Raw genomic sequence first — 25,629 nt, forward strand, 5'->3', positions numbered from 1 at the left:
TGATAGCTGTTTACTAGAGGACTTCCTTATCATAGGACCTAAGGGTTTCCTCATGTCGTAGTGGCTTGTTTTTCCCCACAATGAGTCAATCAAAATATAACAAGGAGGAAGCCACAATGTCTTTGAGAGCTTTGGAAGTTGCTACACGAATGAGCCCTATTCACTGTTGGAGGGGACTATACAGGGGCATAAATACCAGAAGCTGGTGATCATTGGGGACATCTTGGAGATTGGATACTGCAAAATTCAATATCTTTTTCACTAAAAATATCAGTATTTTTAAAAAAAATGCTCTATCAACAATGTAAAATATAGCTTTCTTAGCCCTACCCCATGTATATAATACATCTAATTTCTCTCCCTTAGCCCTGTCTTTTCTAAAGGGAAATCCTTTAACTTGTGAATCTTTATTCACAAAATAATGCTATTAAGCATTGTGTTCATGGTGGAATATATCAACAAAAAAGTTCAGGAAATATAAAGGTACAATTTACCTATAATTATAAATTGAACACTCAATAGTTCAAACAATTACTCAGGTGAAAACACAACATTGCTAGATTCCCAGGTGCTCCAAGAACCCCTAGCCTGACTTTCGTGCTAGTAATTTTCTTGCTCCCCTCACTTATTATTTCTAAACAGTACGGTGGGACATTTAAAATTTTTTTCAATTAATTAAAGTATGGTTTTGTTTTGATTTGTTATTTTGTGTTTTGCCCCCACATAGTGCCTTGCACACTTGCTGAAATAGGTGTTAGAGATTTGTTCCCAGTCTTTGGCACTGATTGTTTATGTAGGTTTATTTATAGATGTATTAGTTATTTCCGAATCTTGAATTATTTGCCTGTAAGTAGCAAAGGGTGAAAATATTCTCATGGAGACTGGCTTCCCTATTAATAAGTAATCCAAAATAGAATGACGTAGCTGGGTTAAGTGGTGGGATTTGGGGTGATTCTTTCTTCCTGCCTTTCAAAACTTCTCTGGCATAGTAACAATAATTGCACTGATAGAATTCTTTTTCTTTCTTTTTTTTAACACACCTATAGCATACAGAAGTTCCTGGGTTCAGGGATTGAACCCAAGCCACAGCAGTGACCCTAACCATTGCAGTGACAGCACTAGAATCCTTAACCCCCTTCTCCAATGGGGAACTCCTAGAATTTTGATATATACTCCTTTTTTTTTTTTTTTTTTTTTTTCCTAAAGACAAATAGAAAATTTGCAGCTTAAAGATTTTGGCAGCAATTTTCTCTTAAAGTCCTATTAATAGTTTAAGTGTTCTTGAGGATTCTTAGGTATGAAAAAGAGTATTTAGCATTTTCCACGATGCAGCTGTAACAGAATTTTTATTTTCCCTTTTGCAATTTTTCTTTCAGAATCTGACAATTTGCACAAATACAGAAACATTTCAGAGATAAGAACTGAAATAAAGCACAATTGCTAAGCAACTTAATGAAAATTGTGTTATCTATTAATGTGATTCAAGAGAATAATCATGGGGGTTTCCACTGTGGCACAATGGGATCAGTGGCATCTTGGGAACCCTAGGACACAGGTTCGATCCTTGGCCTAGTGCAGTGGGTTGGGGATTTGGCATTGCCACAGCTGCAGCTTAGGTCGAGGCAGTGAATTAGGGATCTTGTGTTGCTGCAGCTGTGTCTTAGGTCACAACTGCCACGTGGATCTGATCCCTGGTCAGGGAACTCCATATGCTGCAGGGCAACGAAAAAAGAAAAAAAGAACCTTGATAACAAAGAGAAGAATTCTGTGTATCTACGAAAAAAAGTTCTCATAAAATGATTATGAATGTTAGAAATATCAAAACATTAATCACTTAGTTTTTTGCAAACTTTCCAAATTATGATATCTAAAACACTCGTTTTTTGTTTGTGCCTTGAACAATGCCCAGCACATGGTCAGTACTCATTAAATTTTTGTTGAGTGAATAAATATGGAGCTTGAATAAGAATATTATAGAATATTGAATGGTTTGAATTGCTTTTGGTATCTTGAAATAGTTGCTGTGCTAAACGATATTAGCTCTTTCCTAAGGTCTGGGACACATTAAGCATTAAAGCTAAGTCTTCAAAAGTTGTCCAACCCAAACTCAAAAAGAGTTTTTGGGGTTTTTTTGTTTTTTGTTTTTTTTGTCTTTAGAGTCACACTAGTGGCAAATGGAAGTTCCTAGGGGTCAAATCTGAGCTGTAGCTGCTGACCTACGCCACAGCCACAGCCACACCAGGATCCAAGCTGTGTCTGTGACCTACACCACAGCTCACGGCAACACCGGATACTTAAACCACTTAGCAAGGCCAGGGATCGAACCTGTGTCCTCACGGATGCTAGTCAGATTCGTTTCCGCTGAGCCACGAGGGGAACTCCCAAACTCAAGTTCTTGATAGAGGTTGAATGAGAAATATGGATACTTAATGCAGGAATGAAGGGAAAGGAGGGAGCAGAAATGAAGGTCAGTGGTTTTAAACTAAGGAATCTGAGAAACCTTCAACTGGTACATTTTACGGCTCCAAATTTACTTTGCAGCTTGTATAGTTTACATTGGTCATGTATTTGATATTAAACATTAACCTAAATCAAGTATTTGTGATTTTTTTATGTACATCTTTTCATCTCGGTGTGAGGGTTATATGTGGTAATAGTAGCTGAATTCTATCCAACTTTTATGCTGCACTTGCCTCCTTTTCTAGAAGGGAGGAGTTTATTATTTCTCTTTATTGGTCCCACACAAAAAGCCTAACAACAAATACTAACTGGGTAGCAGAACTTTCTGAGCAGTCTCACACTGTTTGGCCTTTGCTCTTAACACAGTTTTATTCTTTTCTTGGAGATATTTCTTTGCCAGGTGGTCGGTCTTTAACATGCCCCTATAACTGTGAGTCTTTAGCATTTTTTATTCTTCTCTGTGTCACTTTGAATCTTTTCAGAGACTGGTTATCTTGTTTCAGTACATTTTGTCTTACTCCCTATACTACCCCACCTCTCCCCCAACCCATTCCACCCCCAGTTGAGACTTTAAGGTGCTGACAGGAGTTGGGAAAATAATTCAAACAACAAGCTTCCCCAGATGACTCCAGTTCCTGAGCACCTCACACCAGGCCGGAGTTCATGGGTTCCCCTCTGTAGGATTGTTATGATTCAGGAGCGTAGGTGCGACAATGAATATGTAGAAGTGTGAATATTGCCTACTTGGGACTGATGTTACCAGAGTTTTGGGATGAGGTGTAAACTGAGATGAAGTATCTAAAAGTGTTCAAAAGTGTCAATCATCTTCCCTGCATTTATATAATTTTGAAAGACTTTCTTCTTTTTTTTTTTTTTTTTTTTTTTTTTTTTGGTCTTTTTGCCTTTTCTAGGGCCACTCCCACAGCATATGGAGGTTCCCAGGCTAGGGGTTGAATCGGAGCTGTAGCCGCCGGCTTACGCCACAGTTACAGCAACACGGGATCCTAGCCACATCTTCGAACTACACCACAGCTCAAGGCAACACCCGATCCTTAACCCACTGAGCGAAGTCAGGGATCAAACCCGAAACCTCATGGTTCCTAATTGGATTCGTTAACCACTGAGCCACGACAGGAACTCCAACTTGCCTTTTGTTCCCAGGTTCTGGCTAATATCTGCTTTAGTTGTCTTCAAGCTGTATCACAGTGCTGCTTATTTCTGTACTCAAATCAGGCATTTCCTGTGTATGTGTGTGTGTAAATATATATGTTTTTTTCCTTTTTCATTTTAGGACTACACCTGTGGCATATGGAGTTCCCAGGCTAGGGGTCGAATCGAAGCAGTAGCCACCAGCCTACGCCAGAGCCACAGCAACACAGGACCCAAGCCGTGTCCGCAACCAACACCACAGCTCACGGCAACAACAGATCCTTAACTCACTGAACAAGGCCAGGGATCAAACCCACAAACTCATGGTTCCTAGTCAGATTCGTTTCCACTGAGACACTATGGGAACACCTAAGGTTGTATTTTAAAGACTCTTCTATTTACTTTTTAAAAAAAGTGATATAGTTATATAATTATACAGTTATTAAATTCAGATTTTTAAAATTAAATCAATTGAAGTATCCATGTAGAAAGTTAAAGCTCTATATTCAATTAAAATTAAATTTTGGAGTTCCCATCATGGCTCAGTGATAACAAATGCAACTAGTATCCATGAGGACATGGGTGTGACCCCTGACCCCACTCAGTGGTTTAAGGATTCGGCATTGCCATGAGTTGTGGTATAGGTCAAAGACGCAGCTTGGATCCTGCATTGTTGTGGCTGTGGTGTAGGCTGGCAGCTGTACCTCCAATTAAACCCCAAGCCTGGGAACTCCCATATGCTGAAAAGTAAAGAAAGAAAGAAAGAATTTAAATTTTAAGGGAGTTCTCTTGTGGCACAGTAGGTTAAGGATCTGGCGTTGCTACAGCTGTGGTGCAGGCTGCAACTGAGGCAAGGGGTTTGATCCCTGGCCCAGGAATTTCCACATGCTATGTGCAGCCAAAAAAAAAAAAAAACAACAACAAACCATCTTAGTTTTACCCTCTGAGTATAATGATACTAGCAATTTTGGGTAAACTCAAACTAAGAATTAGGATGTTAGAAATTGCAACTAAAAATCATGGGCAACTATGTCTTCCAATCATTATACTATTCCTTTCTTTGTTTTTGTCTTTTTTAAGGCTGCACCCATGGAGTGTAGAAGTTCCCATGCTCAGGGTCGAATTGGAGTTGTAGCTGCTGGTGTCCGCTCTATTCTACTGCAATGCGGGATCCAAGCCATGTCTTCAACCTACACCACAGCTCTTGGCAGCACTGGATCCTTAACCCACTGAGTGAGGTCAGGGATTGAACCTGCAACCTCATGCATACTAGTTCGGTTTGTTACCACTGAGCCACAATTGGAACTCTACTACTTATTTCTTTTAATTTTTTACCACATTGTTTACTTGATCTAAATTATCACCTTTAATCATAGTATTTAGAAGTTATAGTATGAGCGGTTCCCATAGTGGCTCAGCGGGTTAAGAATCCAACTAGTATCCATGAGGTTGTGGGATTCATCCCTGGCTTCGCTCAGTGGATTAAGGATCCGATGTTACTAAGAGCTGTCATAGGTCACAGATGCCACTTGTATCCTGGTTGTGGTGTAGGCCAGCAGCTGCAGTTCCAATTCAACCCCTAGCCCAGGAACTTCTATATGCCACAGGTGCAGCCCTAAAAAGAAAAAAAGTAGTTGTATTAGCCTTTGTATGTTCAAATATCTGCAGGTACCAGCAAATGTTGTAGTAGTAATTCTGATGCAAAAAACGATGTATTTCCAAAAGAATAATTACAAAGTCTGTATACCGTCAAGAACAATTCGTGATTACAGTGGAAGATAATTAAATGCCAGCATACCATTCATCCAGTGTTGTCCCCACTCCCATTTTTGCATCCTTTGTAAAGTATGGCCCTAAACCCACTAGACCACCAAAAGTTATTTCAAATATCCCAGATTATCACTCTTGATTTTGCCTTAAAAGCTTCCTCTGGGGAATTTCGGAGTACCCATTGTGGCGCAGTGGTTAATGAATCTGACTAGGAACCATGAGGTGATGGGTTCAGTCCCTGGCCTTGCTCAGCTGGTTAAAGATGCAGCGTTGGGAGTTCCTGTCGTGGTGCAGTGGTTAACGAATCCCACTAGGAACCATGAGGTTGCGGGTTTGATCCCTGCCCTCGCTCAGTGGGTTAAGCGTCTGGCATTGCCATGAGCTGTGGTGTAGGTCGCAGACTCGGCTCGGATCCCGTGTTGCTGTGGCTCTGGCGTAGGCCGGTGGCTGCAGCTCCGATTCAACCCCTAGCCTGGGAACCTCCACATGCCGCGCGAGTGGCTCAAGAAAAGGCAAAAAGACCAAAAAAAAAAAAAAGCTTCCTCTGGGGAATTTAAATAGATTGTCCCCTCCAGATCAAGTTAACAGAAATAGTTTAGAATGTATTTTTCACAGCTATTCATAAACAACTTATAACCCAGGATAAGTGAACTCTATTCTGGAAATCCTAGGAAATCTTTTTCCAAATGATCATCAGGCTGATCTTTTGTCTCCACTTTTCTGAAAAAAAGAAAGCTATCCTACTGATCCTGAATACTTATCTGTCGAAGAAAGTACACGTCCTCATGAACTTTATTCAGCAGTTCAGGGTATTGGTCACACTCCCTTTTCTGAGAAGGTCTTTCTTCGCTTGGCTTCTGTCACACAGCTTTCCTTCATCACTCTTCAGCAACTCGAGGAAGCCAGTCTATGATAGGCCTTCCTAGGTGATCTTAGTCCTGGGTGCAGCTTAGGCCGTCAGTATGCTAGTCACTACTCCCTATCACCTGCCTACTTGAGAAAAGCATGGAGAGGGAGCAGAGAGGAAACCAATTGTAACTTTCGTTGGTGAGGGTCCAAGAAGGACTTTGGGGGAAATGTTGACCCTAGAGCTACATCTTAAACAGAATAAGCATTATCTTTTTTTTTTTTTTTTTTTTGGTATTTCTTTGGGCCGCTCCCACGGCATATGGAAGTTCCCAGGCTAGAGGTCAAATCGGAGCTGTAGGGCCAGCCTACCCCAGAGCCACAGCAACTCGGGATCCGAGCCGCGTCTGCAACCTACACCACCGCTCACAGCAACGCCGGATCGTTAACCCACTGAGCAAGGGCAGGGATCGAACCCGCAACCTCATGGTTCCTAGTCAGATTTGTTAACCACTGCGTCACGACGGGAACTCCATCATTATCTTTATGTCAGAGATCTCAGAACTAGAACCAACTAAATATAACAATTTAGTAAAAGCAGGTTTTTTCTTTTTCTTTCTTTCTTTCTTTCTTTTTTTTTTTTTTTCTTTTTGCCATTTCTTGGGTCACTCCCATGGCATATGGAGGTTCCTAGGCTAGGGGTTGAATCAGACGTGTAGCTGCCGGCCTACACCACAGCCACAGCAACGTGGGATCCAAGCTGAGTCTGTAACCTACACCACAGCTCATGGCAATGCCAGACGCTTAACCCACTGAGCGAGGCCAAGGATCCAACCCACAATCTCATGGTTCCTAGTGGGATTCGTTAACCACTGTGCCATGACGGGAACTCCTTTTTTTTTCTTGTAAGGGCTACACCTGAGGCATATGGAAGTTCCTAGGCGAGGGGTTGAATTGGGGCTGCAGCTACTGGCCTACGCCACAGCCACAGCAACTCAGGATCTGAGCTGCATCTTCGACCTATACCACAGCTCACGGCAACACCGGCTCCTTAACCCACTGAGTGAGGCCAGGGATCAAACCTGTGTCCTCATGGATACTAGATGTATTTGTTATCGCTGAGCCATGATGGGAACTCCCAATAAAGGCAGTTTTATAATCACAGAAGCCATCTGGGGAGGATACTTGGCAGAGTTCTTCCTTTAATGGCACCCTTGCTTTGTGGGTTCATTTTTCAAAAAAATCTTAGAATTGCCTTTGTATTATCATTTTTTCTGGTGGCAGACTTCCAGTTCTTTAAGAAGCATCGCCATGAAGCCTTCCTACTGTCTCCAAACAAAAAGTGTCACCCTCTTTTGCGCCCTTATTCCTACAAACCTCTCAGAAAAAGTCTTACATTTTCCCCTAACAATACAATAGAAAAATGCATTGCTAATATTTTCCCCTTTAGTGGAAATTACACTTTACATCCAATCTTTGATTTATACCTAGAGTTTCCGTTTGGCTCAGCAGAAACGAACCAGACTAGTAACCATGAGGAGGCAGGTTCTATCCTTGGCCTTCCTTAGTGGGTTAAAGGTACAGAGTTGCCATGAGCTGTGGGTGTAGGTCCCAGATGTGACTTGGATCCAGTGTTGCTGTGGCTGTGCTGTAAGCTGGCAGCTGCAGCTGCACCTCTGATTATACCCCTAACTTTGGAACTTAGGCTATGGATGCGACCCTAAAAATAAATAAATAAATAAATAAAACATCTTGAGTTTGGAGTTCCTGTCGTGGCGCAGTGGTTAACGAATCCGACTAGGAACCATGAGATTGCGGGTTCGATCCTTGGCCTTGCTCAGTGGGTTAAGGATCTGGCGTTGCCATGAGCTGTGGTGTAGGTGGCAGACTAGGCTCGGATCCCATGTTGCTGTGGCTCTGGCGTAGGCCGGGGGCTACAGCTCCAATTGGACCCCTAGCCCGGGAACCTCCATATGCCTCGGGAGCGGCCCAAAGAAATAGCAAAAAGACTAAAAAAATAATAATAAAACAATACACATTGGATATTCATATTCCCATAGATTAAGTTTAACTGCAAAGTTTTTTTTCCTTTACAACAAATTCTCTCCACCTGATAAAATTCTGAGAGAAAAAAAAAATTCTCCCATTGTCCATTCCTCAGGTTATGCAAGGATTTACTTTTTGCTCTTCTTATATTGATTCTGACAATGGCCTGTTTTTTAAATCACTAGAGTTGTCGAGATTGCCCGAGAGCTTGTCTTCCACTGCTAAAGGCCTTAAGTGCTTACGTTGGGAGTACACTACACAATGTTTCCCAAAATGTTGGCCAGCACCACAGAACTACTTCTTAACTTACCGTTTTGACATAATTTTGGTTACTAATAAGTTGCAAGAAGAGAAGAGAAAATTCCTATTTATGCTACACTTGACATTTCCAAAATTTAACTTTTTACCGCCTATGATTTTCATTATCTCTTTGTTCTCTCTCCTTTGCCCCTCACCTTCTCTATTTTTTCTGAGCTCTTTTTCAGGGCCTCGCCCGTGGCATATAGAGGTTCCCAATTGGAGCTGTAGTCACCGGCCTACACCACAACGCAACGTAACACGAGGTTCTTAACCCACTGAGTGAGGGCAGGGATGGAACCCACATCCTCAGGGATACTAGTTGGACTTGTTCCCCTTGAACCACAATAGGAACTCCTCTCACAGCATTTTAATTGTAAGATTAATCCACGTTGTTTGTAACTGTAGATCATTCTTGTTCTCTTTGCTCATTAGGGTTCATTTGTGAATTGTTAAAATTTTTTGAGCCATTCTTCTGTTGATTAACATTTGGGTTGTTACTAGTTTGGGGTAATTTTGAATAGCGGTGTTACCTTCATTTTATACACTGTCCTGAGTGTGTAGTGCTTTTTTATGTCATCGGGTTTTTTTTTTTCTTTTTAGGGCCGCACTCGTGGCATATGGAGGTTCCCAGGCTAGGAGTTGAGTCGGAGCTACAGCTGCCGGCTTATGCCAGAGCCATAGAAATGCCAGATCCAGAGTTCCTGTCGTGGCGCAGTGGTTAACGAATCTGACTAGGAACCATGAGGTTGCGGGTTTGGTCCCTGCCCTTGCTCAGTGGGTTAACGATCCGGTGTTGCCGTGAGCTGTGGTGTAGGTTGCAGACGCGGCTCGGATCCCGCGTTGCTGTGGCTCTGGCGTAGGCCAGTGGCTACAGCTCCGATTCAACCCCTAGCCTGGGAACCTCCATATGCCGTGGGAGCGGCCCAAAGAAATAGCAAAAAGAAAAAAAAAGAAAAGAAATGTCAGATCCAAGCCGAGTGCAGCCTACCCCATAGCTCACAGCAATGCCAGATCCTTAACTCACTGAGTGAGGCCAAGGATTGCACCTGCAACCTCATGGTTCTTAGTCGGATTCCTTTCCACTGGGCCACAACAGGAACTTCTGTAGTGCTGTTTTTGTTTTTTTTTTTAAATATTTATTTCCTCTTTTTAGCTTTGTGGCAAAATAACATAAATTTTTTTTTTTTTTTTGTCTTTTGTTGTTGTTGTTGTTGTTGTTGTTGTTGTTGTTGTTGCTATTTCTTGGGCCGCTCCCGCAGCATATGGAGGTTCCCAGGCTAGGGGTCTAATCAGAGCTGTAGCCACCGGCCTACGCCAGAGCCACAGCAACGCGGGATCCGAGCCGTGTCTGCAACCTACACCACAGCTCACGGCAACACCGGATCGTTAACCCACTGAGCAAGGGCAGGGACCGAGCCCGCAACCTCATGGTTCCTAGTCGGATTCGTTAACCACTGCGCCACGACGGGAACTCCCAACATAAATATTTTTTAAGAGTATGGTTCAGGAGTTCCCATCAAGGCTCAGTGAAAATGAATCTCATTACTATCCATGAGGACACTGGTTTGATCTTGACCTCGGTGGGTTAAGGATCTGGTGTTGCTGTATGCTGTAGTATCGGTCACAGACATGGCTTGGACCTGGCATTATTGTGGCTGTGGAGTAGGCCAATACCTACAGCTCCAATTCAGCCATTAGCCTGAGAACTTCCACATGCCATGGGTGCGGCCCTAAAAAGACAAAAAAAAAAAGTACAGTTCAGTAGTATTATGTGTATTCATTGTTGTGGATCAGAAATCCAGAACAGTTCCATCTTGCAAATCTGAAACTCTATACCCATCAAACAGCTCCCTATTGGCCTATCACCCTAATCCATAACACCATTTTACTTTTATGTTTTTATGAATTTGACTACTTTATATATGCCAATGTAAATGAAATCATTAAGTGTTTTTGTCTTTTCATGACTGGCTTTTTTTCACATAGCATTATGTCCTCAAGGTTCATGGCTTGTTGTGGCAAATGACAGGACTTCCTTCTTTTTTAAGTCTGGATAATATTCTCTTCTGTGTATATATAACAATTTGTTTATCCATTCATCTGTCAACGGGCATTTGGGTTGCTTTCACTTGATGGCTATGATAAATAGTAACGCAGTGAACATGGGTATACAAATACCTGTTTTGGACCCTACTTTCAATTCTTGTGGATCTGTAACCAGAAGTGGGATTGCTTGAACATATGGTGGTTCTATTTTTTATTTTTTGAGGACTTTCTTAGTGTTTTCCAGGGCAGTTACATCATTTTGTACCCCACAAATATATGTAGTGCTTTTAAATATTTTTTAATTTGCTAGATGATTAATAATGTTGAGTTTATTTTCATATGCTCATCATCTGTTTGGATGGTCTCTTGTGTTGAGCTTGTTGAATTTTGGGTGCCAATTTTTTATTGTGTTTTTATTACTCATTGGCAGTAGTTTTTAATACATTTTTGGTAAGAATATTTTGTCAGTTCTATATGTCTCCCACTGTACTGCTTACCTTTCTACTTTCTTAATCTTTGGTTATTGTTTTTGATAAACAAATAATCTTAATTTATTTTATTTTAAATTTTGGCTGTGCCCACAGCATGTGGAAGTCCTAGGCCTGGGATTGAACCCATACCACAGCAGCCACTTGGGCCACTGCAATGACAATGCCGGATCCTTAATCCTCTGCGGCACAAGAGTACTCCCTATTTAGATCTACAATAGGAGCTCTCTTCGTGGTGCAGCAAAAACGAATCTGCCTAGAATCCGTGAGGATGTGGGTTCGATCCCTGGGTTTGCTCAATGGGTCGGGGATCCGGCTTTCCATGAACTATGGTATAGGTTGCAGATGTGGCTCAGATTCTGCTGTTGCTGTGGCATAGGTCGGCAGTTGCAGCTCCAATTTGATCCCTAGCCTGGAAACTTCTATATGCCATGGGTATGGCCCTAAAAAGCAAAAAAAAAAAAAAAGATCCACAATATAATAGTTGTGTAAAGTAGGCATCCATATGATACCTATGAGTACCATTTATTGGAAAAAAATGCTTTTTGCATTGTACTACAGTGTCAACTTTGTCATAAGTCAGGTGACCATATTTGTATGGATCTCCTATACTGTTTTATTCCATTGATCTCTTTATTTGTCATTTTACCAATACTAGACTATCTTTTTTTTTTTTTTTTTTTTTTTGTCTTTTTAGGGCCATACTCATGGCATATGGAGGTTCCCAGGCTAGGGGTCAAATGGGAGCTGCAGCTGCAAGCCTGTGCCACAGCCAGCAACACCAGATCCAAGCTGTGTCTGCAACATATATACTGCAGCTCATGGCACCATGGATCCTTAACCCACTGAGCAGAGCCAGGGATCAAACTTTCCTCCCCAATACTAACTAGTCAGTTTCCTTACCTACTGGGTCCTCCTTGATACTAACTAGTCAGTTTCCTTACCTCTGAGCCACAAGGAAGGAACTCCTCCATATAAACTTTGCTACAAGTCAATTTGCAACTTTGTCAATTTCCACGCAAAACATAACTACCTTTGATAAGATTTTTTGTTTGTTTTTTGTTTTGGTCTTTTTAGGGCTGCACCCTTGGCATATGGAGGTTCCCAAACTAGGGGTCTAATCTGGGCTATAGCTGCCAGCCTCCCCCACAGCCACAGCAACAGCCACCCGAGATCTAATCCGAATCTGTGATTTGCACCACAGCTCACGGCAGTGCCAGAACTCCAACACACTGATCGAGCCAGGGATAGAACCAGCATCCTCATGGATGCTAGTCGGGTTCGTTAACCACTCAGCTATAATGGGAACTCCTGGTATCTCTCTTTCATTTAGGTCTTCTTTAATTTCTTTCAATAATACTTAATATATTTTTCAGAGGTCCTATACAGGTTTAATATTTCTATTCCATTTAGACTGCTATGAGAAGACATTTGACTGGGTGGCTAAGAAACACCAGAAATTTATTTCTCACAGTTCTGAGGTTTAGAAGTTGGAGATCAGGATGCCATTGTGGCTGGAGGGTCCTTCTCTCTTTGTGTCTTCACATGGTTGAAGGGACTGGGTACTTCTGTGGGTCCTCTTATAAGAATACTAATCCCAATAGAGAGGACTTCCCCCTTGTGACTGGCTTAACACCTAAAGGACCCTACATATTCGTACCATTATTGGGATTTAGGATTTATTACATGAATTTTGGGTGGACCCTAAAATTCATACCCTAGCGATACTTCAGCAGCTAACTGAAGCTAGATTAGAATTTAGAGACTCATTTATGCTTAATTATCTATTACTCACTGAAGGAAATTTGGAATATCTGGAAAAAGCTCAGCTATAATGAATTAATAGCATTTTAGCATTTTCCCGTATAAGGACTGGATCACTGTTAATTACTGTGTTGTTGGCCTGACAACATGAAGATTGCCTGGTGTAATTCTGTTTGATACAGTATATCATTTTGCATTTAAGCATATTTGAAAGCAAATGTATTCTTATTTGGCTGTAAGAGAACATATAAATATAGAAAAAAATTTTAATATAAATAATTGTGTTTAGGGGGAAGGTCCTAAAGTCAACTCTACTCAAGGGATGCCTTGGTAGCAATGATTGTTAACCATCTGGAGAGCCAGAAGAAAGTGATATTGGGTAACTAACACCTTAAGAAGTTTCATCTCAAGTTTTTGTAATAATATAGCAACAAAAATGGAATATTAATTATGCTATGGGGTGCTTCATTCTGGTCTCAAGGGCGGGCATTTTATCATTTACTAATTATGTGCTGATTAATGGGATCAGTCTCTAAATCTGGTATACGGAGGAAGTCTTAAACATAGTTGTATGGTTTTACATGGTGTCAACATTTTCATGCAATTTTTAAAAATAAAACACTAGGTCCCCCTGAATAGTGTTTTAAATACTTTGGAAGCCCTTTTTAGCAACCCATGAGTATGATGTGGTGTAAGATAAATGGATGAAGATTGGAAATTAATTGTTATAATTTGCTTTCACCCTGTCAGCTGGACCACAGTTCCCTAGTGGCTTAGCAGGTTAGCTAAATATCCAGCATTGTCACTGCTGTGGCGTTGGTTCAATCCCTGGCCTGGGAACTTCCATATGCCTCAAGCACAGCCAAAAAAAAAAAGGGTATCATCAGTCCTTGTGTTAGCATGGGAAAATCACAGGAAATACTGGAATCTATAGTTTTTCTCAGATGCTAAATTTTACTGCTCCAAATAGTTTATTTCCAATGTTGGGAGTCCTAGGTTATTTCCATTTAGCTAGATTTCTCTAGTTACCACAGTTATGAAAGAGTAGAGTAGTTAAGTGGTCTCTTTTCCTTTGGATCCTCTGCTGTTTGTTTTGCAATACTGTATCAATAGTGAAATGAAACACAGACTGTGTCCACAGATTTCCTTCTGCCTGTTGTTAGTCAAGTAACCTGAGATACCCTGTGATGACTTGTGTGGAGGCAGCTAGTCTAACAACCAAAGATCCTACAGGCTTTAACCCTTTGAGAAATAGTAATTAAAAACAAAAACCCAAATGCAATGATACAGAGCTTTAAAAGCAGTATCCCCTGCATTCGAATTTAGGTTTTCTGTTTTCTGTAAATGAATGCATTCTGCTTTTGCAGGTGTTGGTGGGTTTGGTTTAGTTGAGTTTTTTTAATTTTTTAAATTTTATTTTATTGACATATAGTTGATTTACAATGTTGTGTTCATTTCTGCTGTGCAACAAACCGATTCAATTATATGTATATAATAACATAATTACATGTTCTTCTTCATATTCTTGTCCATTATGGTCCATCACAGGATAGTGAATATAGTTCCATGTATTATACAATAGGTCCTTGTTGATTCACCCTATATATAATAGCTTTCATCTGCTTTTGCAGGTTTTAAGAAGAAGCAGCGATGAAGAGAAAGTTCTTTGTCTTGTTCGACAGCGTGCAGGCCACCACTGCCCCACAGCTGTGATGGTGGTGCTCATCATGGTATGGGATGGCATCCCTCTCCCACTGGCTGACAGACTGTACTCTGAGCTTACGGAAAGTCTAAAGTCCTACAATGGTCATCCCACAGATCGAAGATGCACTCTCAATGAAAAGTAATCAAATCTGTTTTGTACTGCTTTGCCATTCCGACGTCTATTCTGTAGTGTTAAATTAACTACCAACTACATATATTATACAGGAGACTAAAATTTTAGGTATTGTGCAACAACAACAGCAAAAGAATGATCATTTCTTTAAAGAGAGACTTGGGTTTCTTCGTGAGATAAGACCATTTAGGATATTCTCCTATTCTTGCTTTCCTCTTTGGTACCTGATCCCTTTCACCCCTAGAGACTGGAGGAGAAAGATTTTTCTATAAATAACAGCTCCTCCATAAGAAATTGTACCATTTTCCACTTCCTCTCTTTGCAATGTAAGAAAATATCTGTTTTCCTACAGTTTTCTAGTGAATATGTTGTTAAAGGTGAGTTTTTTCCCATTTAATAAATGGAATTGTTTTACTTTGAGTCACATTTTTAAATATTATAAGAGTTTCTTCATATGGTTAAGAGCATTTGCCACTTTTTTTTTTTTTTTAAGGGCCACACCTGCCGCATATGGAGTTTCCCAGGCCAGGGGTCAAATTGGAGCTGTAGCGACTGGCCACAGCCACAGCAACAATGCCAGATCCGAGCCACATCTGTGACTTATGTATGCTACAGCTCACAGCAACGTCAGATCCTTAACCCACTGAGCGAAGCCAGGGATCAAACCTGTGTCTTCATGAATGCTAGTCAAATTTGTTTGCTCTGAGCCACGACAGGAACTCCAAATTTGGCCTTGTTTAAAATTTGTTTTTTTGGTCAGAATCTGTTAATTATTCTGGCCCACATTTCTAAAGATCTGTTCATTTTTTCCATTTTATATATTGGAGCTGTTTACCCTTAGCAATGTAATTTCTAAAAGCATTTGCATTTTCTACATTTAGTTGTTTTGGCTCTGCCCTTGGTATGTGGAAGTTCCCCAGGCCAGCTCGCCAAGCTGCTTCAGTGACAACACCAGATCCTTAACTCCCCCTGCATTTAGATTTTTCGATTGGTATTTGCCTTTTTATTTTTACTATGTCGCCTTTTGCAAAAATTTACTTTTAAAAGTAAGTTATTGTATCTATCTTTTCCTTTATTTGTGTCTGATTTTGAGCTGTATTTAAGGACGTTTTTCCTCTCACACAAGTTATAGCATAATTCGCCCATGCTTTCTTTTATTACTTGTTGAAATCTTAAATTTTTGAAACATAAGCCTCATGCATTTAAATTTCATGCTTGGGAGTTCCCATTGTGGCGAAGCGGAAACAAATCTGACTAGGAACCATGAGGTTGCAGGTTCGATCCCTGGCCTCGATTAGGGGTTAAGGATCTGGTGTTGCCGTGAGCTATGGTATAGGTCGCAAACATGGCTCAGATCCGGTGTTGCTGTGGCTCTGGCATAGGCTGGCAGCAACAGCTCTGATTAGACCTCTAGTTTGGGAACCTCCATATGCCTCATGTGTGGCCCTAAAAAAAAAAAAAAAGAAAGAAAGAAATAATAATAAAATAAATTTTATGCTTGGAAGAAGTAGGAAGAAGAGATCTATTCCTATGCTTCTTCCTCCTTTTTTCCCCAATACTACTTACTGAAGAGTAGTTCTTTTCCACTTGATTTGAAATATTACTTTATACAAAAATTATATATGGGAGTTCCCGTCATGGCGCAGTGGTTAACGAATCCGACTAGGAACCATGAGGTTGCGGGTTCGGTCCCTGCCCTTGCTCGGTGGGTTAACGATCCGGCATTGCCGTGAGCTGTGGTGTAGGTTGCAGATTCGACTCGGATCCCGCGTTGCTGTGGCTCTGGCGTAGGCCAGCGGCTACAGCTCCGATTGGACCCCTAGCCTGGGAACCTCCATATGCCGCGGAAGCGGCCCAAGAAATAGCTAAAAAGACCAAAAAAAAAAAAAAAAAAAAAAAATTATATATGAAATAGTTCTTTTGTATAGGAATTCCATATCACCGTTTGGCCTTTTCAGGTACTGGTACCACATTTTTCAAGTTATAGTGGCATTATAGTTTAATGTTTGGTAATGCTAGCTTACCATTCTTGCTCTTTTTCAAGGCTTTCTATGTTATTATTTTACTTTTGTGCTTTCAAATGAACTTTATGATCAATTTGCATCATCCTCTCTCTAACATCCACACGACAGTATTTTTTACCTTCCAGAACATATCTTTATGCTTAAAATCATCATTTCATCATATATTTTTATTGTCTTTCTAATGTCAGCAAGTATGCATACATCATTTTTTTATATTTTGGCTGTGGCCACAGCATTCAGATCTTTCCTGGCTAGAGATCAAATCTGCCTCACAGCCGTGTCCCAAACCACAACAATGACAACCCTGGATCTTTAACCTGAAGAGCCACCAGACATTTTTATTTTGTTATGTGGACACACACTAATAATAACACCTCTTCTATAAAGAAACTGCGCTGAAGGATATACATATATTATTTACTTCTCACCAGAATCTATAATGTATGTTTTAGTGTGTTATGCCCAATATAGACCCAGCATATCACTTCTTTAAAAATTGATATTTACAGAAATGATGCCAGAATATTTTAGCGAGGGTTTCTTGGTGGCTCAGAGGGTTAAGGATCTGGCGTTTTCACTTCTGTAGTGGGATTTGATCCCTGGCCCTAGGACTTCCACATGCCTTGGGTGCAGCCAAAGAAAACTCCCAAGAAAACCAAAAACGTAGTGAACTCTTATACCCCTAACCTAGATTCCACAATTTTTTTGTTATATTTACATTTATACTCATAGTCACACCTACACATGAACTTACCTGTTGTCATTATTGATATTCTATATTTTCTTTCTGGATTTGTGAGCTAATTGCAAACTTTATGCCTTTTTCTCCTAAAAAATACTTTAGTGGTGTTTTCTAAGAATGAGCACATTCATGTACATAACACCAGTACAATTATCAAAACCAGGAAATTTAACTATGATAAAATGCTATTCTCTAACCCACTGTTATATGTAAAAGTCATCTATTTCCCAATAGCATATTTTTTAGTAATTTCTCCCTACCCAGAATTTGATGGATTGAGTTTTTTTCTCTTTTTGATTCTTAAACCTTTTATCTCAGTTTTTCTTTTGGCTTTATTGACCTTTTTGAAAGAGACAGGCTAATTTTGTAGACTGTTGCTCAATTTTGTTTTGTCTGGTTGTTTCTTCCTGATTCAGTTCAATTCAGGAATTATTAGCAAGAATACTACACTTGAGTCCTAATATTAGAAAGTGTTTTACGTCAATTTGTCCCATTATTCATGACATTAACAGTTTAAAATATTCTGTAGAAACTGTTTTCTTTCTTTCTTTTTTTTTTTTTTTTTTTTTTGGTTTTTAGGTCTGTACCCGCAGCATATGGAGGTTCCCAGGCTAGGGGTCTAATCGGAGCTTCAGCTGCTGGCTACAGCCACAGCCATGCAGGATCTAAACAGTGTCTGCAATCTACACCACAGCTCACAGCAATGCTGGATCCTTAACCCATTGGTGGAGGCCAGGGATGGAACCCACAACCTCATGGTTCCTAGTCGGATTCATCTCTATTGCACCACAATGGCAGCTCCCAGAAACTGTTTTCTTTAGGTCTCATGGTCAGTAATGAACCTACAATTTTCTATTTGTTTGACAACTTGAATTTCCATCTGCAATTTCAACTTTACCTCCTTAGATCTCATTTGCATTCCATTTTTTCTTCCCTTTCAAGTTAATTATGATCTTTTCCCCCTTTAAAACATGTTTTTCATCTTTGTAAGAAGATTTAGTAGAAGTTGGAATATTGGAAGTATTCCTCCTTTTTTCCTTCATAGTATCTTAAGTGATCCTTTTTTTATTCAAACATCTATCACAATTGTGACTTTCCCAAGTAAAAAATCCAGTTTTTATCTCTAAATTTCTATATTATCTTCACTTACTGTTTTTGAAAAAAAATGTGTTTTTTTAAGTGTCCTTTTAAGCCATTATGTTAGTACTATGTATATACTATTAGAAGTTCAAGCATTTCGTGAATAGGAACCACAAGAGTGTATATTCCCTGTTTGGTTTCATTTCGTTGTATATTCTAATCATTGTCATTCTAACTATAGAGTCTATTTTGAGGCTTCAGAGATGCCTCCAAAATGATAAAATTACCAAATCACTGAACAAAATGGGCTTCCTCCTCAATTTTTTCTCTTGTGACATTCATAAATACTCTCTTTAAAACTGACAGTGATTTCACATACAATATGTATTATCCTTAATCAATCCTCACAGGATTATTTTAGCAATGTCCTTTTATAAAAAAAGGATAAATTAAGAGTTAATGAGAGGCTCTAATTTTCAGTTCTGATAGGAAACAGACTAGGACTAAAATCCAGGCCCTTTATTTCCCTTCCTTAGATACCTCTAATTCAGATGCGGTTATGGATATTCCACATCTGTATAGTTTGTTGGCATTTATTTGGGCTTAAAAATCTTGAACAATTTTCATTGAAAACTTAGTTATAGGAGTTCCTGCTGTGGTGCAGTGGGTTAAGGGTCCAACGATGTCTCTGTTGTGGCACAGGTTCGATTCCTGGCCTGTCACAGTGGGTTAAGGCTCTGACCTTGCTGCGGCTACAGTGTAGGTCACAGCTTCAGCCTAAGTCGTAGCTCCGGCTGGGATTCAATCTCTGGCCCAGTAACTTCCATAAATTGCCGGTGCATCTAAGAAAAAGAAATTAAAGAAAAGAAAAGAGGCCTTCCCTCTGTGGCTCAGGAGGTTGAAAAACCAACTAGTATCTGTGAGGATGCCAGTTCAATCCCTGGCCTCACTTAGTGGGTTAAGGACCATTGCTGCTGTGAGCTGTGGTGTAGGTCTCTGATGAGGCTTTGATCCCGCGTTGCTCTGGCTGTGACATAGGCCAGCAGCTACAGCTCTGAATTGACCCCTAGCCTGGGAACTTCCATATTCCATAGATATGGCCCTAAAAAGAAAAAAAAAAAATTTTTTTTTAAAAAGAAACAAAAAGAAAAAAATTAGGAATAATCGATTCCACTTAGCTTTATATTAACATAATACTACCTTAGATGAAATAAGTGATAAAATAGTCGTGTTAAAATAATTTAATTACCATCTAAAGTTATATGAACCTGAAATGTTGTTTGAGGTATTTTCCTACTTTATCAGTTCATTCCCTTGCAATTACCATCTTACAGTCGAACCTGTACATGTCAAGGACTTGATCCAGAGACTTGTGGAGCTTCCTTCTCTTTTGGCTGCTCATGGAGTATGTATTTCAATGGCTGCAAATTTGGTAGAAGCCCAAGTCCTAGAAGATTTAGAATTGATCCAAGTTCTCCCTTACACGTAAGTGTTCTTTTTACTTATGAATTACACAGTGACTATTTAAGTACATTCCTTTTAAAAAATTTAAATCATAATAAATAAATATTAAATAGTACAGAAAGTAGTGAGAAAACAGTAACAACATCTATATGTGTATATATACCAGAAAATAGTATAAAATTCTAAATAACAGAGTTAAAATCTTCAACTACCAACCCAAATTCCAGTTGTCCCCGGCTCCCTCCTCCTTACCCCTAACCCCAAATGGAATCACTGTTAAAAGAACTTAGAATTTTATACCCAACTAAAGTAGGAAGAATAAAATAAAGCTATTTGCCAAAATTTCAAAGACTCAGAAAGTTTACTACCCACAGCACTACTATGAAAGAATTACTAAAGGACGTAATCCAGAAAGAAGATATATGAAACCGGAACCAATCTGTCCGGAACACAAGGCCATGGTGAGCAAAGAAATTAGTCAACCTTACTGTTAAGTTTAAATAAGTCGAATACTTACATTTTTTTTTTTAATCAAAATAACAACCTATAAGATAATTCCATACTCTTATCAGTGGGAGGTGGTGGGGCACCTTTAGGAACTAAATGTGGTAATGTTTTATGCTTTGTTTGGAATGGGGAGGATTTAGATACTGATTAACTCCAAGATCAGTGTTTTTCAAACTTTGTGCGTTGTGACCAAGCATAAAAAACTTTTTATATTACAAACAGCTATTCTTATATATGTGTGTGTATATATATATATATATATACTCAAATAAATCAAACAAACCTATCACAAAATAATACTTAGCCTTGTTATATGTAACAAAGATAAATATTAAAATACCAAAGCATTATAGATCCAATGTACTTACTGTCCTAGGATCACTATGATACAGTAAAGTTTTTTTTATTTTTTTTTTTACAAAATTTCATTTCATTTTTGGATGCTAGTTGTGACCTACTAAACTGATTGCACAACCTACCAACCCATGAGTCATGACCCACAGCTTGGAAAACACTGCTCTAGCTATTATGAGAAATACGTATTTGAGAAAATGTATGTATAAAAAATCTTTAGATGAATAGAAGTAGAATTTATAACATTTGAACTAGTTGTGGAAATAAAAGCTTTAAACAGAAAGCAATCCATTCATAAATCAGCAAAGGTAGTTTTAAAAATCATTAGGATAAAGGATAAATAGAAAACATAAAATAAAACAGCAGCAGGAATTAATCTATTTGCATCTGAAATACAATGAATATAATATCTTTTTGGAAAGCTCAGAATAAACAGATAATCCCTTTAAAGAGGTAATCAAAATTATTTCTTATTTTCTGAAGTTCCCATCCACTGTAATAAAAGAAGGAAATGACTCTAGAGAGAGAACTATCTTTTGCAGATAAATTATCTTAGAAGAAATCCAACAACAATTTTATTAGACTTCTAGGGATGAAACTGTACAAATTTACTAAAGACATATAAAATACCTGATAATGAGATGTGAATTCTCCCTTAAAATTAATCAGTTAAGTTTTCTTTCTAAATAATTCTGTGATAAAGCTGTCAGTATACAAATAGATTAGCAATATTGACATGACTGCTAAATTTTTATTCCTAACAATAACACTATTATGTAATTGTGAGATCACTTTTTGCTTGTGTTTGTTATTGACAATGAGTAACATTTATGCAGTGTTTATGATACAGGAAGAAGCATTGCTCTTTCCAGGAACTGACAAAAGGCCAGGCTGAAGCTCAGCAGGCAAGGGAGAGTGAGTGTATACAGTAGCCTTGTAAGCCATGTCATGAATTTTGGAAGATCATTGAAGGATTTTAAGGCAGAGAGTGATATAATTACACTTTTTTTAAAAGGGATCTCTCTAGCTGCTCTGTGGATTGGAGCTGGCCAAGAGCTGGTTTAGCAAATTGACTACAAGAATGGTCTGGAGAAGAGACAGCAATGACTTAGAGTATGGTTGTGACAGAGGAAGTGATGAATTAGTGGTTGGTCTGGAAAGACTTTTTTAAAGTAGGTCCTATTCTTTGACATAGGGTCTGCTGAAATAGGATCAGGTTTATTATAGACGGCAGATTGTGGATTCATTGTGTTGGAGATTCCTAAGAGAAATCCAAGTGGAAACGTTAGGTTGTTAATAAGAACTTGAAGCTCAAGAAGTGGTGGTAATTATAGGCATGAATGTGACAGTGATCCTAGAGCCAAGGTAGAGGCTGAGAAGAGCAGAAGGGTGTAGGCTTGAACCCCATTAGGCAAAGTCTGATAAGAAGTCTCTAAATCTGACATGAACATTCAGTCTAACAAAACAATTAAAAATGAGGCTTTTTATAATATGGATAAAGAAAGGACCTACATTTATAAAACGACACCAAACATCAGCCCTATCAGTTTTATTTAATTTGTTTCTATTTACCACCTTATTTCATTTCCACACAATAGAAAATGTTTCATAAGATGACACATCTCAGGGAGTTCCTGTTGTGGCTCAGTGGTAACAAACCTGACTAGTATCTATAAGGACACAGGATTGATCCCTGGCCTTGCTCCCTTGCTCAGTGGGTTAAGGATCCAGCATTGCTGCAAGCTGTGGTGTAGCTCACAGGCTTGGATCCCATGTTGCCGTGGCTATGGCTTAGGCCGGCAGCTGCAGCTCCAATTCGATTCCCTAGTCTGGGAACTTCCATATGTTACAGGTGCAGCCCTAACAACCAAAAAAAAGAAAAAAGGAATTCCAGGAAACAGAGCAGGAGAAGGTGGCTCGGGAGGATACAAGGAAAGCACAATAAACAGAAAACATAAGTCAATGATTGGGAAAAAAAATCTAAATGACAAATTCTGTTAAAAGGCCATATTTAACCACATGCTTTTCACAAAAATCTCACCTAAAACAAAATAACAGAAAGACAAACAGAGGAAGACTGGATGTTGAAAGTTTTCAAATGGTATTTAAATATCCACTGAGATAATTACATTGTTTTTCTCCTTCAGTCTATAGTCTGTACCTTTTTTCTTTGGGAAATTGAGATTTTCATTATGGTAGAACACTGAACGGATTTTTACATATGTTAGAAGCATGTTTGGAAAGAATATCTATCTATAGCTTAGAAATATAACATGTGGGAATTCCCACTATGGCTCAGCAAATTACAAACGAGACTAATATCCATGAGGATACGGGCTTGTTCCCTGGCCTTGCTCAGTGGGTTAAGGATCCAGCTTTGCTGTGAGCTGTGGTTTAGGTAGCAGATATGGCTTGGATCTAGCAGCTGCAGCTCCGATTTGACCCCTAGCCTGGGAACTTCCATATGCCACAGGTGCAGCCCTAAAAAGACAAGAAATAAATAAATAAGATGACACATTTTGTAAATCTGACTTGTTACACTGAATGGTTCATGATGTTCCACTAGCAGTAAAATACAATTACAGTTATCCCAATATTTCAAGTATTAGAAAATATAATCTCTCTTTTTTTTGGCTTTTCTAGGCCCACTCCTGTGGCATATGGATGTTCCCAGACTAGGGGTCGAATCAGAGCTGTAGCTGCCAGCCTATGCCAGAGCCACAGCAACGCCGGATCCTTAACCCACTGAGCAAGGCCAGGGATCGAACCCACAACCTCATGGTTCCTAGTCGGATTCGTTAACCACTGTGCCACGACGGGAACTCCGAAAATATAATCTTTATAATAGGTACTCAAATCATAATGCTGAAGTTTGCCCCAAATAAATGGAATAATTAATGTGTGAGTCTAGCCAGTGTTTTAAAGTAGCTCTGACTTCGCTGACTGTATTTACTAAGCTACATTAAGTAACAGATACGTAAGTAGACAGAGTGATCTAGACAGAGACCCTATATATGTTCATTTCTATTTCAGTGAAAGCACCAACCTAAATGGGTAAGAGACCAAAATGATAATCAGTGATGCTTTGCAGTCACCAAGATGTGGCTTGTAATAAACACTCAAGAATAAACTTTCTGGAGTTCCCGTCGTGGTGCAGTGGTTAACGAATCCGACTAGGAACCATGAGGTTGCGGGTTTGGTCCCTGCCCTTGCTCAGTGGGTTAACGATCCGGTGTTGCCGTGAGCTGTGGTGTAGGTTGCAGACGCGGCTCGGATCACGCGTTGCTTTGGCTTTGGCGTAGGCCGGTGGCTACAGCTCCGATTGGACCCCTAGCCTGGGAACCTCCATATGCCGCAGGAGCGGCCCAAAGAAATAGCAAAAAGACAAAAAAAAAAAAAGAATAAACTTTCGCTGTCTACATTGTTGTGTGGCTTTGGTTTGGTTTGTTTTGGTTTTTGACTTTTTAGGGCCAGGCCCTCAGCATATGGAAGTTCCCAGGCTAGGGGGTGACTCAGGGTTGTAGCCTACACCACAGCCACAGCAATGCTGGATTGTAGCCACGTATGTGACCCACACCTGTGTGGCTTTGGTTTTTATAATGGTCTGCTGCATATCAGAAGTTGAATTGATCCACATGAAGGTTTTCTTTCTTAGTTCTAGGCAGCCATCAAATCTCAAATGAGGCAAAAGCCTTGAAACCTTCTTATATCCCTCATTCATCCTTGCTGTCAGTTTTCCATCATTTACGTCCCTTAGATGTGACTGGTCGTTTATCAGGTTTCTGACTTGATTTAGAATATACTCAATCCTGAAAAACTATCACTATCAGTGGTCTTCCAACTATTGTTGCCAAAGGCTCCTTCCTCTACCTCCTACTGTCATCAGTTTTTAATACTCTTGTCACAATAGTTTTCCTTTGAAAAAGTCTTAAATGTTTTTATTTTCATTTGAATCCAGATTCTTAATAAGGCGTTAAGGCTTCTCCACAGGTTCTATCAAATCTTCCTCAGTTCGTAACCATTACTGTGTGGAAAACACTGGTTTTAGACAGTTGATTGCCTACTTACTGTATTTGAAACTTCTAGCACTGATCTGATACGCAGTATGTGCCTTAACATCTGTTGCTCTCCCATCTCTGTCAATAGAAACTTGTTGCACTGTGTTAGAATTCTTCACATCTCCACTTGCAGCAGAGCAGTTGTCTTGATTTACTTCAAATGCCTTGTATTTGAAATATAAAATACAGTTCTCCCTTTTAGCAACGTGAGCACTTTTGCAACTTACCTGTAACACCAATTAGATTTCTTACTAGCTGATAACACAGACTTTTTAATTTCAAAAAACTAAATTAAAGCATAACAATGACTAATAATTTAGATTTTACAAACAATCCACGCTATACTCTTTTTTTAGAGCCACACCCAAGGCACATGGAAGTTCCTAGGCTTGGGGTCGAATCAGAGCTGTAGCCACTGGCCTACACCACACATTCACAGCAGTGCCAGATCCAAATTGCATCTGCAACCTATACACCACAGCTCACTGCAATGCTGAATTCTTAGCCCACTGAGCGAGGCCAGGGATCAAACCTGCGTCCTCATGTTACTAGTCAGGTTCATTACCACTGAGCCACAATGGGAACTCCATCGAGTTATATTCTATAGTAGTTCTTTCATCAGGGTAAGTATGAACTATGCATCAACCACACATCAGCAATGATACATAATTCATTTTGATACCTTATATAAACT

General features: G+C 39.6%; 1 protein-coding gene across 1 annotated transcript in view; it reads left to right on the plus strand.

Moving 5' to 3' along the window:
* The window catches only part of TET1 (tet methylcytosine dioxygenase 1), a 137,062-nt gene that overhangs the window by 103,922 nt on the left and 7,511 nt on the right, over window positions 1-25,629 (plus strand). Inside the window, 3 exon segments of the mRNA NM_001315772.1 lie at window positions 14,501-14,712; window positions 19,887-20,037; window positions 20,391-20,477. Coding sequence (NP_001302701.1) covers window positions 14,501-14,712; window positions 19,887-20,037; window positions 20,391-20,477 — 450 coding nt within the window.

The sequence above is a fragment of the Sus scrofa genome, chromosome 14 (assembly GCF_000003025.6).
Source record: "Sus scrofa isolate TJ Tabasco breed Duroc chromosome 14, Sscrofa11.1, whole genome shotgun sequence".
Lineage (NCBI taxonomy): Eukaryota > Metazoa > Chordata > Mammalia > Artiodactyla > Suidae > Sus > Sus scrofa.